Source organism: Lampris incognitus, chromosome 12 (genome assembly GCF_029633865.1).
Source record: "Lampris incognitus isolate fLamInc1 chromosome 12, fLamInc1.hap2, whole genome shotgun sequence".
In the NCBI taxonomy this organism is placed as follows: Eukaryota; Metazoa; Chordata; class Actinopteri; order Lampriformes; family Lampridae; genus Lampris; species Lampris incognitus.
The window spans coordinates 50455171-50471399 of NC_079222.1; the positions used below are offsets into that span (position 1 = coordinate 50455171).

The window sequence follows — 16229 nt, forward strand, 5'->3', positions numbered from 1 at the left end:
ACACTTCAGCAAAGAAACACACTACAGCAAAGATACACACTACAGCAAAGAAACACACTGCAGCAAAGAAACACACTGCAGCAAAGAAACACACTACAGCAAAGAAACACACTGCAGCAAAGAAACACACTACAGAAAAGAAACACACTACAGCAAAGAAACACACTGCAGCAAAGAAACACACTTCAGCAAAGATACACACTACAGCAAAGAAACACACTACAGCAAAAAAACACACTACAGCAAAGAAACACACTACAGCAAAGAAACACACCGCACCAAAGAAACACACCACAGCAAAGAAACACACTACAGCAAAGATACACACTACAGCAAAGAAACACACTGCAGCAAAGAAACACACTACAGCAAAGAAACACACTGCAGCAAAGAAACACACTGCAGCAAAGATACACACTACAGCAAAGAAACACACTGCAGCAAAGAAACACACTACAGCAAAGAAACACACTACTGCAAAGAAACACACTACAGCAAAGAAACACACTACAGCAAAGAAATACACTGCAGCAAAGAAACACACTACAGCAAAGAAACACACTACAGCAAAGATACACACTACAGCAAAGAAACACACTACAGCAAAGATACACACTGCAGCAAAGAAACACACTGCAGCAAAGAAACACACTGCAGCAAAGATACACACTACAGCAAAGAAACACACTACAGCAAAGAAACACACTGCAGCAAAGAAACACACTACAGCAAAGAAACACACTACAGCAAAGATACACACTACAGCAAAGAAACACACTACAGCAAAGATACACACTGCAGCAAAGAAACACGCTGCAGCAAAGAAACACACTACAGAAAAGAAACACAGTGCAGCAAAGAAACACACTACAACAAAGAAACACAGTGCAACAAAGAAACACAGTGCAACAAAGAAACGCACTACAACAAAGAAACAAACTACAACAAAGAAACACAGTGCAACAAAGAAACACTACAACAAAGAAACACAGTGCAACAAAGAAACACACATCAGCAAAGAAACACACAACAACAAAGAAACACAGTACAACAAAGAAACACACTACAACAAAGAAACACACTGCAGCAAAGAAACACACGACAACAAAGAAACACACTACAACAAAGAAACACACTACGACAAAGAAACACACTACGACAAAGAAACACTGCAGCAAAGAAACACACTACAACAAAGAAACACACTACGACAAAGAAACACACTGCAGCAAAGAAACACACTACAACAAAGAAACACACTACAGCAAAGAAACACACTGCAGCAAAGAAACACACTGCAGCAAAGAACACACTACAACAAAGAAACACACTACGGCAAAGAAACACTACAACAAGGAAACACATTGCAGCAAAGAAACGCACTACAACAAAGAAACACACTACAGCAAAGAAACACACTACAACAAAGAAACACAATACAAAAAAAAATACAAATAAAAAACTCTCTCCCTGTGTCTCTCACCATCTTTCTCTCTCTCTCTCTCTCTCTCTCTCTCTCTCTCTCTCTCTCTCTCTCTCTCTCTCTCTCTCTCTCTATCTCTATCTATCTATCTATCTATCTATCTATCTATCTATCTATCTATCTATCTATCTATCTATCTATCTATCTATCTATCTGTCTGTCTGTCTGTCTGTCTGTCTGTCTGTCTGTCTGTCTGTCTGTCTGTCTGTCTGTCTGTCTGTCTAGTTCTTGCACTTGTTTGCCATACAAAGTCTTATGGTCGTTCTTCTCGTTTCTCTCCCTCTTCGTCCCTCCTTCAGACTCTCAGCCTGTATACATTGGTGTTCCAGTTACACGCAGACGTAAAAGGCGCAGACATCATTCCTACGCTAGTGTAACCAGCCGTGATCGACAACATGCCCATTATGATCACCACACACACCACGAACAGCCCCGCCGTGGCTACTACCATGACGAAGAGGAGCACGATGAAGATCAGGAGGGAAGGGCAGAGCGGCATGAACACCAAGACCCTGCAGGTTGGAATCAAGATACATAATCCCATGTACACGAAAACACACACACACACACACACACACGAGGCCATTTAATGACAATTCCACCCTGAACTGAACGGTCATACATTTGCTAGCAGACCCAGGACCAGATGAGTGTGATATATATTATTGATGCTATAACACAACACATGAAGAAGTCGCTTGTGCATGATGTGTGTAATGAATATTTTGCAGCTTGGCCCCTGTTTTCATGGAGGCATTTCACTGTGAAGCCTGTAAGCTGATTAGAGTTGAGGAACTCCAAGCTCTGTGTGTGTGTGTGTGTGGGTGTGTGTGTGTGTGTGTGTGTATTATTTGGGATGACTGTGAGTGTTTTGTCCATGTTACACTTTGTAATATTGCTTGTTCCATGCAAAGACAGCCTGCAGCCGCAAATTCACGTGATCCACAGTGAAAGAGAGCAGCCATGCTGAAACAGTGATGGTGGGAAGGTGGAAGGAAGAAACGCAGGAATGTTGGGATGATCAGAGCAGAAATTACTGAAAAAAAATCAGTCAGTCACCACATAAGTGTGGATTGCATGTGTGTGTGTGTGTGTCTGTGCATTTGTGCGTGGAAGTGTGCGTTGTTGTTTGTGTGCTCATGCCTAATAGGAGGGTGTGCTAGAGGGCCTGTGGTGTGCATCAGCCCTCTTAAAGCCTCCGACTCCTTGCTCCACTGGAGATTTCAGTGTGTTTTTGCCTCCGCTGAGAGAAGACCTGGCTCAACTGGTTGGTGAGCCCGCTCAATTGAAAAGCCTGGGTAAAACCATTTTGAATGAAAAAGCACCGAAACATACATGGGAACTGGGATGAAAGACTAGACAGCAGAAGCAGTAGAGGACAACACCGAGGAGCCAGGCCCAGCACAGAAGCCAGGAGACAGGACGAATGTGAGGGAAGTGTCTTTCCTCATGTCAGAGAGCAGGGTATAGAGAGCTTAAGAAGTTCAGCCTGGACAGAAAGACAGGAGCCAGGAGGCCACTTCCTTTTTGGCCCAACACAGCCTGGAGGATTTCTCTATCTTTTCATTTTGCTGTTTCTGGACAGAGGATCAAATGAGTTTGCAGGACTCAAGGTCCTGTTTTACCTCTAGCATGGCTTCCCGCTGGACCCTGCCCGGCTCTCACATAGGTAATGATGGCATGAAGCAAGATTAAAAAACAGAATTAGTTTGCAACATACATTATTGAAGTGAGGTGACTTAAGCGATTGCATCTCTGCAGCGTTTTTCTACTGCGAGCACACAAAGCACTTCACACTGAAATGGCTGCAACACACTATGCTATAGTGACTTCTGTACTCCAATGCAAATGTGTTTTCAGTTGTCATTTTAGTTTTATTGTTTTTTATTAAGTAAACAGATGATGCAAATGAATCAAGTACAATTAAAAAAAGTACATATAAAAATACATATTAAGACACTTTATTCCAGATAAGGGGCCAAAGTGTTTTCCAATGAATTTTTTTGTTTCAAAGTTAATAAGTTGGTTACTTAAGTAACTGTCATGAGCATTTTTTGTTTCAAAATGAAAAAAAGTTGCTTACTTAAGTAACTGTCATGAGCATTTTTTTTGTTTTAAAGTTAAAAAGTTGGTTACTTAAGAAACTGTCATGAGCATCTTTTCATTTCAAAGTGAAAAAAGTCGGTTACTTAAGTAACTTTCACGAGCATCTTTTTGTTTCAAAGTTCAAAAGTTGGTTACTTAAGTAACTGTCATGAGCATCTTTTCGTGTCAAAGTGAAAAAAGTTGGTTACTTAAGTGACTGTCATGAGCATCTTTTTGTTTCAAAGTGAAAAAGTTAGTTACTTAAGTAACTGCCTGAGCATCTTTTTGTTTCAAAGTGAAAAAAGTTGGTTACTTAAGTAACTGTCATGAGCATCTTTTTGCTTCAAAGTGAAAAAGGTTGGTTACTTAAGTAACCTATCATGAGCATCTTTTTGCTTCAAAGTGAAAAAGGTTGGTTACTTAAGTAACTGTCATGAGCATCTTTTTGTTTCAAAGTTCAGAAGTTAGTTACTTAAGTAACTGTCATGAGCATCTTTTTGTTTCAAAGTTCAGAAGTTGGTTACTTAAGTAACTGTCATGAGCATCTTTTTGTTTCAAAGTTCAGAAGTTAGTTACTTAAGTAACTGTAATGAGCATCTTTTTGTTTCAAAGTTCAGAAGTTAGTTACTTAAGTAACTGTCTGAGCATCTTTTTGTTTCAAAGTGAAAAAGTTAGTTACTTAAGTAACTGTCATGAGCATCTTTTTGTTTCAAAGTGAAAAAGTTGTTTACTTAAGTAACTGTCATGAGCATCTTTTTGCTTCAAAGTGAAAAAGGTTGGTTACTTAAGTAACTGTCATGAGCATCTTTTTGTTTCAAAGTGAAATAGTTGGTTACTTAAGTAACTGTTATGAGCATCTTTTTGTTTCAAAGTTCAGAAGTTAGTTACTTAAGTAACTGTCACGAGCATCTTTTTGTTTCAAAGTGAAAAAAGTTGGTTACTTAAGTAACTGTCTGAGCATCTTTTTGTTTCAAAGTTCAGAAGTTAGTTACTTAAGTGACTGTCATGAGCATCTTTTTGTTTCAAAGTGAAAAAGTTGTTTACTTAAGTAACTTTTATGAGCATCTTTTTGCTTCAAAGTGAAAAAGTTGGTTACTTAAGTAACTGTCTGAGCATCTTTTTGTTTCAAAGTTCAGAAGTTAGTTACTTAAGTAACTGTCATGAGCATCTTTTTGTTTCAAAGTGAAAAAGTTGTTTACTTAAGTAACTGTCATGAGCATCTTTTTGTTTCAAAGTGAAAAAGTTGTTTACTTAAGTAACCTATCATGAGCATCTTTTTGCTTCAAAGTGAAAAAGGTTGGTTACTTAAGTAACTGTCATGAGCATCTTTTTGTTTCAAAGTGAAAAAGTTGGTTACTTAAGTAACTGTCATGAGCATCTTTTTGTTTCAAAGTGAAAAGTTGGTTACTTAAGTGACTGTCATGAGCATCTTTTTGTTTCAAAGTGAAAAGTTGGTTACTTAAGTAACTGTCATGAGCATCTTTTTGCTTCAAAGTGAAAAAGTTGGTTACTTAAGTAACTGTCACGAGCATCTTTTTGTTTCAAAGTGAAAAAGTTGGTTACTTAAGTAACTGTCACGAGCATCTTTTTGTTTCAAAGTGAAAAAGTCGGTTACTTAAGTAACTGTCATGAGCATCTTTTTGTTTCAAAGTTCAGAAGTTAGTTACTTAAGTAACTGTTATGAGCATCTTTTTGCTTCAAAGTGAAAAAGTTGGTTACTTAAGTAACTGTCATGAGCATCTTTTTGTTTCAAATTTCAAAAGTTGGTTACTTAAGTAACTGTCATGAGCATCTTTTTGTTTCAAAGTGAAAAAGTTGGTTACTTAAGTAACTGTCATGAGCATCTTTTTGTTTCAAAGTGAAAAAGTTGGTTACTTAAGTAACTGTCACGAGCATCTTTTTGTTTCAAAGTGAAAAAGTTGGTTAATTAAGTAACTGTCACGAGCATCTTTTTGTTTCAAAGTGAAAAAGTTGGTTACTTAAGTAACTGTCATGAGCATCTTTTTGTTTCAAAGTGAAAAAGATGGTTACTTAAGTAACTGTCACGAGCATCTTTTTGTTTCAAAGTTCAGAAGTTAGTTACTTAAGTAACTGTCATGAGCATCTTTCTGTTTCAAAGTGAAAAAGTTGGTTACTTAAGTAACTGTCTGAGCATCTTTTTGTTTCAAAGTTCAGAAGTTAGTTACTTAAGTAACTGTCATGAGCATCTTTTTGTTTCAAAGTGAAAAAGTTGGTTTCTTAAGTAACTGTCATGAGCATCTTTTTGTTTCAAAGTGAAAAAGTTGGTTACTTAAGTAACTGTCATGAGCATCTTTTTGTTTCAAAGTTCAGAAGTTAGTTACTTAAGTAACTGTCACGAGCATCTTTTTGTTTCAAAGTGAAAAAGTTGGTTACTTAAGTAACTGTCACGAGCATCTTTTTGTTTCAAAGTGAAAAAGGTTGGATACTTAAGTAACTGTCATGAGCATCTTTTTGTTTCAAAGTTCAGAGGTTAGTTACTTAAGTAACTGTCATGAGCATCTTTTTGTTTCAAAGTGAAAAAGTTGGTTACTTAAGTAACTGTCATGAGCATCTTTTTGTTTCAAAGTTCAGAAGTTAGTTACTTAAGTAACTGTCACGAGCATCTTTTTGTTTCAAATTGAAAAAGTTGGTTACTTAAGTAACTGTCACGAGCATCTTTTTGTTTCAAAGTGAAAAAGTTGGTTACTTAAGTAACTGTCATGAGCATCTTTTTGTTTCAAAGTTCAGAAGTTAGTTACTTAAGTAACTGTCACGAGCATCTTTTTGTTTCAAAGTGAAAAAGTTGGTTACTTAAGTAACTGTCACGAGCATCTTTTTGTTTCAAAGTGAAAAAGGTTGGATACTTAAGTAACTGTCATGAGCATCTTTTTGTTTCAGAGTTCAGCGGTTAGTTACTTAAGTAACTGTCATGAGCATCTTTTTGTTTCAAAGTGAAAAAGTTGGTTACTTAAGTAACTGTCATGAGCATCTTTTTGTTTCAAAGTGAAAAAGTTAGTTACTTAAGTAACTGTCATGAGCATCTTTTTGTTTCAAAGTGAAAAAGTTGGTTACTTAAGTAACTGTTATGAGCATCTTTTTGTTTCAAAGTTCAGAAGTTAGTTACTTAAGTAACTGTCATGAGCATCTTTTTGTTTCAAAGTGAAAAAGTTGGTTTCTTAAGTAACTGTCATGAGCATCTTTTTGTTTCAAAGTGAAAAAGTTGGTTACTTAAGTAACTGTCATGAGCATCTTTTTGTTTCAAAGTTCAGAAGTTAGTTACTTAAGTAACTGTCACGAGCATCTTTTTGTTTCAAAGTGAAAAAGTTGGTAACTTAAGTAACTGTCACGAGCATCTTTTTGTTTCAAAGTGAAAAAGGTTGGATACTTAAGTAACTGTCATGAGCATCTTTTTGTTTCAAAGTTCAGAGGTTAGTTACTTAAGTAACTGTCATGAGCATCTTTTTGTTTCAAAGTGAAAAAGTTGGTTACTTAAGTAACTGTCATGAGCATCTTTTTGTTTCAAAGTTCAGAAGTTAGTTACTTAAGTAACTGTCTGAGCATCTTTTTGTTTCAAAGTGAAAAAGTTGGTTTCTTAAGTAACTGTCACGAGCATCTTTTTGTTTCAAAGTTCAGAAGTTAGTTACTTAAGTAACTGTCACGAGCATCTTTTTGTTTCAAAGTGAAAAAGTTGGTTACTTAAGTAACTGTCACGAGCATCTTTTTGTTTCAAAGTTCAGAAGTTGGTTCCTTAAGTAACTGTCACGAGCATTTTACAGCTGCTCTTGCAGCTTCATCCAGAAGTGCATGTGTGACGGATGTGAATCATTGTATACATAACTGTCATGACCTTTCTCTGTGGGGGTTATCTTCTACATCGGACACACACATACACAGCAACACACATATTCACAAATACAGAGAGACAACACACATATTCACAAATACAGAGAGACACACAGACAGATCGCCTGAGGAGGGACCATGAAAAAATCACAAACTATATAAAATTATACGTTTTTAAAATATAAAACTACTGAGCACAAGAAAGGAAGTGATGTTTTTGACGTGTGTCGGCCTCAATGCTTTCGTTAAAGATGTAAAGTTATCTAAGTGTTGCAGGGTGTAGCTGTGAGGTGTGCAGCAGAACACTGCGCGCATCACAAGTGTGTAATGTTTTGCAGAATTGCATGTACTGGACATGTACATGGTAAACTGTGAAGATCAGTTTCACATCTGGTTTGCAGCACTTTAGTAAATCACATACGTTTACTGATGTATCTTGATGAGACACGCTACCTACACATAAATGCAGACACTGACACAAGCAAATGCACACAAATTAAAATGCACAAACACACACAAACAATGGTGTGATGCAACTGACCAATGCCCCTGGGCTTGGAGAAAGTTAATTGAAATTGATTTGGTCAGAGGAAATTTAGAAAGATGTGCAGGCTGATAGAGTACACAACTCCATTATCACAAAGTCATTAGAGGATGTGACTAACTATGCAGGGACTCACTGAGGATAGGCTGATGTACACATGACCATCCCCCATATTGGCTTGGTCCCATATGTTAAACTGAGTATATTTGGTGTATTTTTTTTATGGTGTTATGAGTTATTTGTGTTTTTGTTTGCGACTCTTGCTCTTCAACTCTGTTCCTAAAGCCACGTGTGTCTTCTCCTCACTTCATTTCCATGTCCATAGTGTCCCCAGCAGCAGAACGGTTACGTCACATTCTTGGGGATGATGACAACACCCCAACACCCACAATCTTCACTGAAATGGACACACTACAACATGAGGGGGATGAGCTGGAGTGGAAAGAGTCTGCTAGGTACACATACCAACATACATATATATATACACACACACATATGCATACACACACACACACACATACACACACACATACATACATATACATATAGACATATATACATACATATACATATATACACACACACGTATATATATATATATATATACATACATACACACATATATATACATACACACATATACATACATACATACACACATACATACACACAGATATATACACACTATAAACACACACACACACACACACACACACATATATATAGTAACACATAACACACACGCACGCACACACGCACATATATACATACATACACAAAAAAGTGTATGTTAGCCTTCATTAGTTTAGGATTTGGGGGTACTTTGGAGGGGATATAGGGGTTGAAGGGCTTCAGATCTGAGAAAGAATTTCAGATGGGTCCTGGGGTGCAGGACTCTAGCAGCACAGACCTCGATTAAATCGGAGGGCAACATTTTCATTAAGTTAACATCCTGCAGAGATGGGGGGATTTAGCCGGTCCTTCAAACTTGAGGGACCATACCGGCGTAATGTCGAGTCTCTTGAGATGTTTCCTATCGTTAACAAGCCTCGTCAACATAGCTGGACACAATCAAGGCTTCTGGAGGAAATTAGCCTTCCTCTGCGTCCAGTTTACACTCCAACTCATGCAGAAAAGATGGAGAAGAACCCTTGAAAACGGGACTTGAAAATCGTGAAGCATATGTGATTTGCCTTTGTAAGACTGTTGGCTTATTTCTCTCACTAAAACACTTTATTGCTCCTCTACAAGCGATCCAAAAGCGCAGGTTGAGACGGCAAGGTACAAGCTACAGCGTGATAAAACAAGACGTGTCAGTAAGACTGTTGGGCATACCTGTTGTTACGTTCTCTTACAGCAATGAAACGTGTGTCTGATGTTTTCTGATGCTTTGCCAGGCAGGCATACATTGGGCTCTAACACAGGGATCGCCGGTTCGAATCCCAGTGTTACCTCTGGCTTGGTCAGGCGTCCCTACAGGCACAACTGGCCGTGTCTGTGGGTGGGAAGCCTGATGTGGGTATGTGTCCTGATCGCTGCACTAGCGCCTCCTCTGGTCGGTCGGGGCGCCTGTTCGGGGGGGGGACTGAAGGGAATAGCGTGATCCTCCCACGTGCTACGGCCCCCTAGTGAAACTCCTCACTGTCAGGTGAAAAGAAGTGGCTGGTGACTCCACATGTATGGGAGGAGGCATGTGGTAGTCTGCAGCCCTCCCCGGATCAGCAGAGGGGGTGGAGCAGAGACCGGGACGGCTCGGAAGAGTGCGATAGTTGGCTGGATACAATTGGGGAGAAAAGGGGGGGTAAACCCCCCCCAAAAAAAGAGAGAAAGAAAGAAATAGCCTAGTTGTTGCTGACTTGAACTCTTGGACTTCCAGTTCCAGCTGCCAGCTGCAGTTTGTTTGTTTGTTTGTTTGTGGTTCTGCTTACTTGTAACGTTTAACAACTTTTAACAAGTCCAAGAGACCTTTTGGATTATTCTAGTTGATTTCATGGTTTGTCCCTTTTATGGTCTCTTACTGGATCATCGATTGCTGCACTGACACCCTGCACTCTTGGTGAGAACCGTGTGGTCTCAACACTGAGCTGACAGAGCTAATGGCTAATGGAGCTAGCGAAATCCCACTTTCTTTCTGTGAACATCGATGAAGCGGATTAATATCGCTATGCCTTGCAAGGCCTGCCTGAAAAAAAATGACATTAGTAAATTCAAGGACGGTGAAAAATGGACTCTCTTTTGTCCAGTTTTATTGACACTCTAGCCACAGAGTCCAAAATGATCTGTTATGAACTCAGCCATCTCCGATACCATCCTCTGGGACCCACCATCTCATTGCCAGCCCTCCTCCTGCTCCAATCCCAGCTCACAGGCTACCTGGTCAGAAGTGGCAGTCAGACAGGGCAAGATGGAAAGACCCCGAGCTGCCTTGCCTCTACCCGTAAACCTCTCACATCGGTCTATCATGCTATTGGCTAATGTCATGGCTCAGCCTGTTGATGCCCCTGTGGCAGTTGCTGTTCCCGTGGCCGATGTTGCTCCTTTCCACATGGAACCGGTCCCTGGAACCGGTCCCGGCTGCTGTTGTGTCTGACCCACCTCCTGCTGCCATTGCCACCGTGGGTCCCCCTGCGTGGGTCCCCCTGCACTGTCCTCTCCGACATTAGGGCAGGTTGGTCACTCCCAGTCACAATGCTGCTTCATCAGGCCAACAACATTCATTCCTTCCCAAGACTGTCCCTGACAGGGCTGTCAATCAGTCACCCACTCCCCCCCCCCACTACCTTGATCATCGGGGAGTCCATAGTCCAAAACGCATGGAAAAACCACTTTTATTTCTGGCCCAATTCCCTTATTGGGTCACGGTGTGGGGCATTTTAGCAGGATTCTCAGTCTTCATACCTGGCTCTAGTCAGTGAGTATGGCACACAACACTGGGTTTATTCATAGCTGTGGCTTGTTCTGGGAGAGCTCCTCTCTGTATAGAAGGTGGTCTTCACCTGAACATGCTAGGTAGTCGCATGCTTGCTGCTAATTTGCAGCACGCTGTTCTGTCCTCCACACGTGATTGACTATTTACGCCTCCCCGAACCCTCTTCTTCCCCTTTGCCCACAACAGTGACTGTCGCATCCTGAGCTCACACCAGCTCCCCCTTGTGGTGTGATCGCACCGCTGTTCTACTTCTTCCCATTCCTGACTGTATTACCTACAGACACCAGTACCCTCACCATCATCACAACAAACGACACGTGAATCAGTCCAGTCTCCATCTCCTTCCCCAGTCCTCACAACCTATCATAAAGCAACGTTATCTGAAACTGGATTTGCTCAACGTAAGTTCACTCGATAACAAAAGCCTCATTCGGATTGAATTTATTAATTACCTAGATTTCCTCTGCCTCACTGAAACCTAGCATAAACCCCTGGACTACTTCTATTAAACCAGACCCCACCCTCCTGATTCACATACATTGATAAACCTCGTCTTGGGGAGCGGGGAGGTGGTGTTACTGCTGTGTACAGGGAGGACATTAAAACAACCAACCACCATTTCCATTCCTGCCGCTCATTCTTTCGAACACCGTGCCTTCAAACTCCCTTGGTCACTGCCGATACCCCCCCCCCCCCAAGCCAAACCCCTCTTTTCTCTCCAACTTCTCTGATTTTCTGACCCAGCTATGTGCCATCTCACCTTCTGTTCTCCTCCTGGGTGATTCTAATATCCACATTGATGACGCCGACCATAAATCTGCCACAGCATTCCTGGAACTGCTGCAATGCTTCTACTTCACACAACATATCAACTTCCCCACTCACATCCTGGATTTGGTCTGCTCCACACTGCTCCATACTGCTCCACTCTGCTCCATACTGCTCCACTCTGCTCCACTCTGCTCCACACTGCTCCACACTGCTCCACTCTGCTCCATACTGCTCCATACTGCTCCACTCTGCTCCACACTGCTCCACACTGCTCCACTCTGCTCCACTCTGCTCCACTCTGCTCCACACTGCTCACAACACATCAACTCTCCAGCCTCAACCTCAATATCTCTGACCACCTGGTAACCATGGGCATTGACATCCCTATCCCCATCCTAAAAGTTAAACACAAAATATCCTTCAGAAATCTCAAATCTATCTCCCTCTCAGCTCCTACAGCCTCTTACCAGTAAAATATCCCCCCCACCCGCTGTCTGATAATCCTTCAGATCTTGTCAGTTATTATAATGACTCACTCTCCTGTCTTGATCAGCTGGCCCCCATTAAAACCAAAATATTCAGCTCCCTGGTATACTCCTGAACTACATCCCATGAAATCCTATTAGCATCATCTTGAAAAGCTTTGCAAGAGAACTGGTGTAACAGTGCATCTTCAAGCCTACATAGACTACCTTCAATAATGCAAAGACACTCTCATCACAGCCCACACTCTGGCTCCACCAAGCCTGAGGCTCCTTTTTCCACAATAAACAAACTTCTCAAACCTAGTGCAGAGTCTTCCAGTTTCTTCACAGTTAACAAGTGCAACTCTTTCCTTCCCTTTTTCTAAACTAAAATTGACACCATCTACGGAAACCTGACCCCCGCCTGCCTGCCTCCTTTACCCTTTACCATCCATCCTTGGTCAAAATTCTCCCCTGTGTCTCCAGTGAAGCTGACCAACTTTATGGCAGGAATGAGAAGCTCCACTTTTGTTCTGTATCCCATCCAGGCTTGTTAAGGACTATCTCCTAGCTATCTCCTCACTCATCACAGAAATTATAAACTTCTCCTTCACCTTTGGTTCAGTCCCAGATACACTTAATCTGGTTGCAATTTTCAGCCTATATTGAATGTCCCCTTTCTGTGAAAAAATCCCTTAAATACTTTGTCGCCTCCCAACTCAAAGATTGCCACCTATCCCACGACCTGTTCGAACCATTGCCACCTAGTTTCCACTCACAGCACACTACAGAAACAGCCCTCCTTCAAGTCACTAACAACCTCCTCCTTTCTGCAGACTCTGGCCACCTCAGCATTCTCATCCTCCTTGACCAAGACGTCCTTCAGGGTTCAGTACTTAGTCCTCTCCTGTTCACCCTTTACATGCTCTCTCTTGGTAACATCATACATCATCATGGTCTCCACTTCCACCGTTACGCCGATGATGTCCACCTCTACATCTCCACTAGATCCATCACCACTCTGACTTACTCCAGTCTGACCAACTGCGTCAGTGAAATCAGACCAGGATGCAAACCAACTTCCTCAAACTACATTGTGATAAATCTGACATTATCATTATCAGTCCGAAACCCCTTTCCAAAGCCACCCTTAACTTCTACCTTACCATCGATAACACGGTAACGCTTTAGTATGGGGAACGTAGTCACCATTAATTAGGTGATTATTAGCATGCAAATTAGCAACATATTGGCTCTTAATTGGTCATTATTAGGTACTCATTAATGCCTTATTCTGCATGGCCTTATTATACAACCAGTAAGCCATTAACTATGAGTTTTCCCTCTATAACCTCAGAAGTATTGCTTATTAGTAGTACCATCTCAATATGCTTTGCTTAGTATGGCCTTTATAAGGTGGTAGTACCACAAGACGAGTTATTCTCCCTTACTAACACTTAATGAATATGCTCTGTTCTTACATAACAACACACAAAACTACAAGTGTTCATAGTGTTAAATTACTGTACATTAAGTTATTGTTACTTAGAATATGTTCCCCATACTAAAGTGACATCTTGATCATTACTAATTCACTAGTAATTAAGTGTTTTTATGTTCCCCATACTAAAGTGTTACCGATATCTCCACTCTGTCCCCCTCCCCAACACATCCCTAACCTTGGGATAATTTTCGACAGCAACCTTCTCTTTTGAACACCACATCGATCGATTCACCAGAACTGCCTTTTCCGCCTAAAAACCATAGCTTATCTCCGCCCACCACTCTCTTTCTCTGCTGCTGAAACCTTGACCCACGCCCTCATCACATCCACATTTGACTACGGCAGCAGCATTCTGCACGGCTCATCATTCCAAGTCCTGAACAAACCCCAGTGCATCCTGCCGCCTTGTCTGCTCACCCACTCCCACTGCCACTCCCCTGACCTCCAGAACCTCCACTGGCTCCCTGTCTCACAACGGATCACATTCAAAGTCCTCGTCCTCACTCACAACGCCCTTCATAGCCGGGTCCCCTCCTACCTCAGGGACCTGCTCCACCACCGTACCCCTTCCCACAGCCCCCGCTCCTCAAAACCTCCACCGCACAGGACCAAGCACCGGGCCGGGGGCAAACGAGGCTTCTCCATCGCAGCCCCCTCCCTCTAAACCCCCTTTCCCAAACACAGCAGAGGCTGATCCGTCCACATTCGGATCATCAATCAAAACTCATCTCTTCAGAATTCCTCTTAACGTGTAATTAAGGTTGTGTTATATGCTTTAGTGTGTTGCTTTTATGCTTATTTTATCATATGTGAAGCGTCTTGGAGTATTTTGAAAAGCGGTGTCCAAATGACATGTGTATTCCTGTTGTTGTTGTTGTTGTTGTAGTCGCATCAAAGCTGGTGTCTTTGGCTGACCTCGGAAAGCTGGCAGGAACAGAACCAGGTGGAAATCTGGATTGTGGCTCGTCACTTCCTGTTGGAGAAGTTTACACTGCAGACCAATGAACACCGTGTCTCTTCATAATCGATGGCTATGTTGGGATGGCGAGCAGCCGTCATCTGCAAAGTTCAGGGTGCTTAGTGAAACTGTAAAGATGTGTTTCCTCTCATTTCAGTTTCTTCCTTTCTTCCGCAGCGCGTGGTTTATACTGTAACGTGCATGGATAAGAGGACACGCTGGCCGCCGGCTCGCGGGTCTGACCCTTTAGTCTAGCGGTTAGCGAGGCCTCCTGCGGTGCGGGCGACACGGGTTCGCGTCCCGGCCGCGGCACTTCCTGTGGTTGCGTTGTCCCCCAAATTCGCTACAATATGTTCCTGAGTTCGACCCAAGTTTCTAATTGACGACAGAATCTGGTTTCTGTGTGCTCCTTCTCTTGGTGAACTCTACTGATTTCTGTGTGGACGGACTTGTTAGCCTACTCACACTGACAAAACTGCCAAGCTGTCACGTTTTTATTTTCCCCCCTTTTTCTCCCCAATGGTACCCGCCCAATTACCCCACCTTCCGAGCCGTCCCGGTCTCTGCTCCACCCCCTCTACCGATCCGGGGAGGGCTGCAGACTACCACATGCCTCCTCCCATACATGTGGAGTCGCCAGCCGCTTCTTTTCACCCGACAGTGAGGAGTTTCACTAGGGGGACGTAGCGCGTGGGATGATCACGCTATTCCCCCCAGTTCCCCTTCCCTCCCGAACAGGCGCCCCGACCGACCAGAGGAGGCGCTAGTGCAGCGATCGGGGTATCTAGCAAATGAAGCGGTTCGGGGAAACGTGGCGTTTATGTGAGGCGTGCGTCAGATGTTGTGAATCAGCACCAATTTCACCGGTGTTCAGAAACCACCGCGTCACCGGTAACGTGCCCTCATCGGCGCTGCTCCAACACGTCTCTCCTTCTGAACAGGTGGGTGAAGTTTGAGGAGAAAGTAGAGGAGGGAGGAGAAAGATGGAGCAAGCCTCACGTCTCCACACTGACCCTCCACAGCCTGTTTGAGCTCAGGACGTGTCTGCAGACGGGCAGCATTCTGCTGGACCTGGAGGGCTACTCCCTGCCGCAGATCGTGGGTGAGTCCAGCTCTCAGCTCTCCTGAGAGGAATCGCTGACGACGCGTCACGGCTGAACGTTCGGACAAATGTTGTGTTGTCTTTGTTCTGTTTCAAACGACTGCTCACGCCAGATGAGATAGTGGACCGCCAGATAGCGGACGGCATGGTTGGTGAGGAGGTGAAGGAGAAGATCAGCTTTGTGTTGCTAAGAAGACATCGCCACCAGACCAAGAAACCCATCCACCGCTCCCTGGCAGACATAGGGAAATCTTCTAACACCACCTCCAGTAAGACCGTGTGGGTGTGTGTATGAGTGAGTGTGTGCGTGCGTGCGTGTGTGTGCGTGTGTATGTGTGCGTGTATGAGTGAGCACACTATGTAGATGGCAGCCGTGAGGGTGCTGAGAGGAAGCAGCTGTACAGAGGAAGAGGCAGCAGGGTATCTTCACACTACAGTACTCTTGTCTCTCTACTTTCATTTTTGTCTTTCACATTTCACTGCATCACTTTTAATTTTTCCTTTTTGCAACTTAATCTGATAACCCCTTTCCCAGATTATACTTAT

The 16229-nt window shown here is 42.5% G+C and overlaps 1 protein-coding gene across 1 annotated transcript in view; it reads left to right on the plus strand.

The window, feature by feature from the left end:
• Positions 1-16229, plus strand: part of LOC130121685 (electrogenic sodium bicarbonate cotransporter 4-like) — a 51050-nt gene that overhangs the window by 412 nt on the left and 34409 nt on the right. The window contains exons 2-5 of the mRNA XM_056290538.1: positions 1783-2001; positions 8281-8410; positions 15523-15683; positions 15797-15952. Of these exons, the coding sequence (XP_056146513.1) occupies positions 1783-2001; positions 8281-8410; positions 15523-15683; positions 15797-15952 (666 nt within the window). The remainder of the gene's footprint in view (positions 1-1782; positions 2002-8280; positions 8411-15522; positions 15684-15796; positions 15953-16229) is intronic.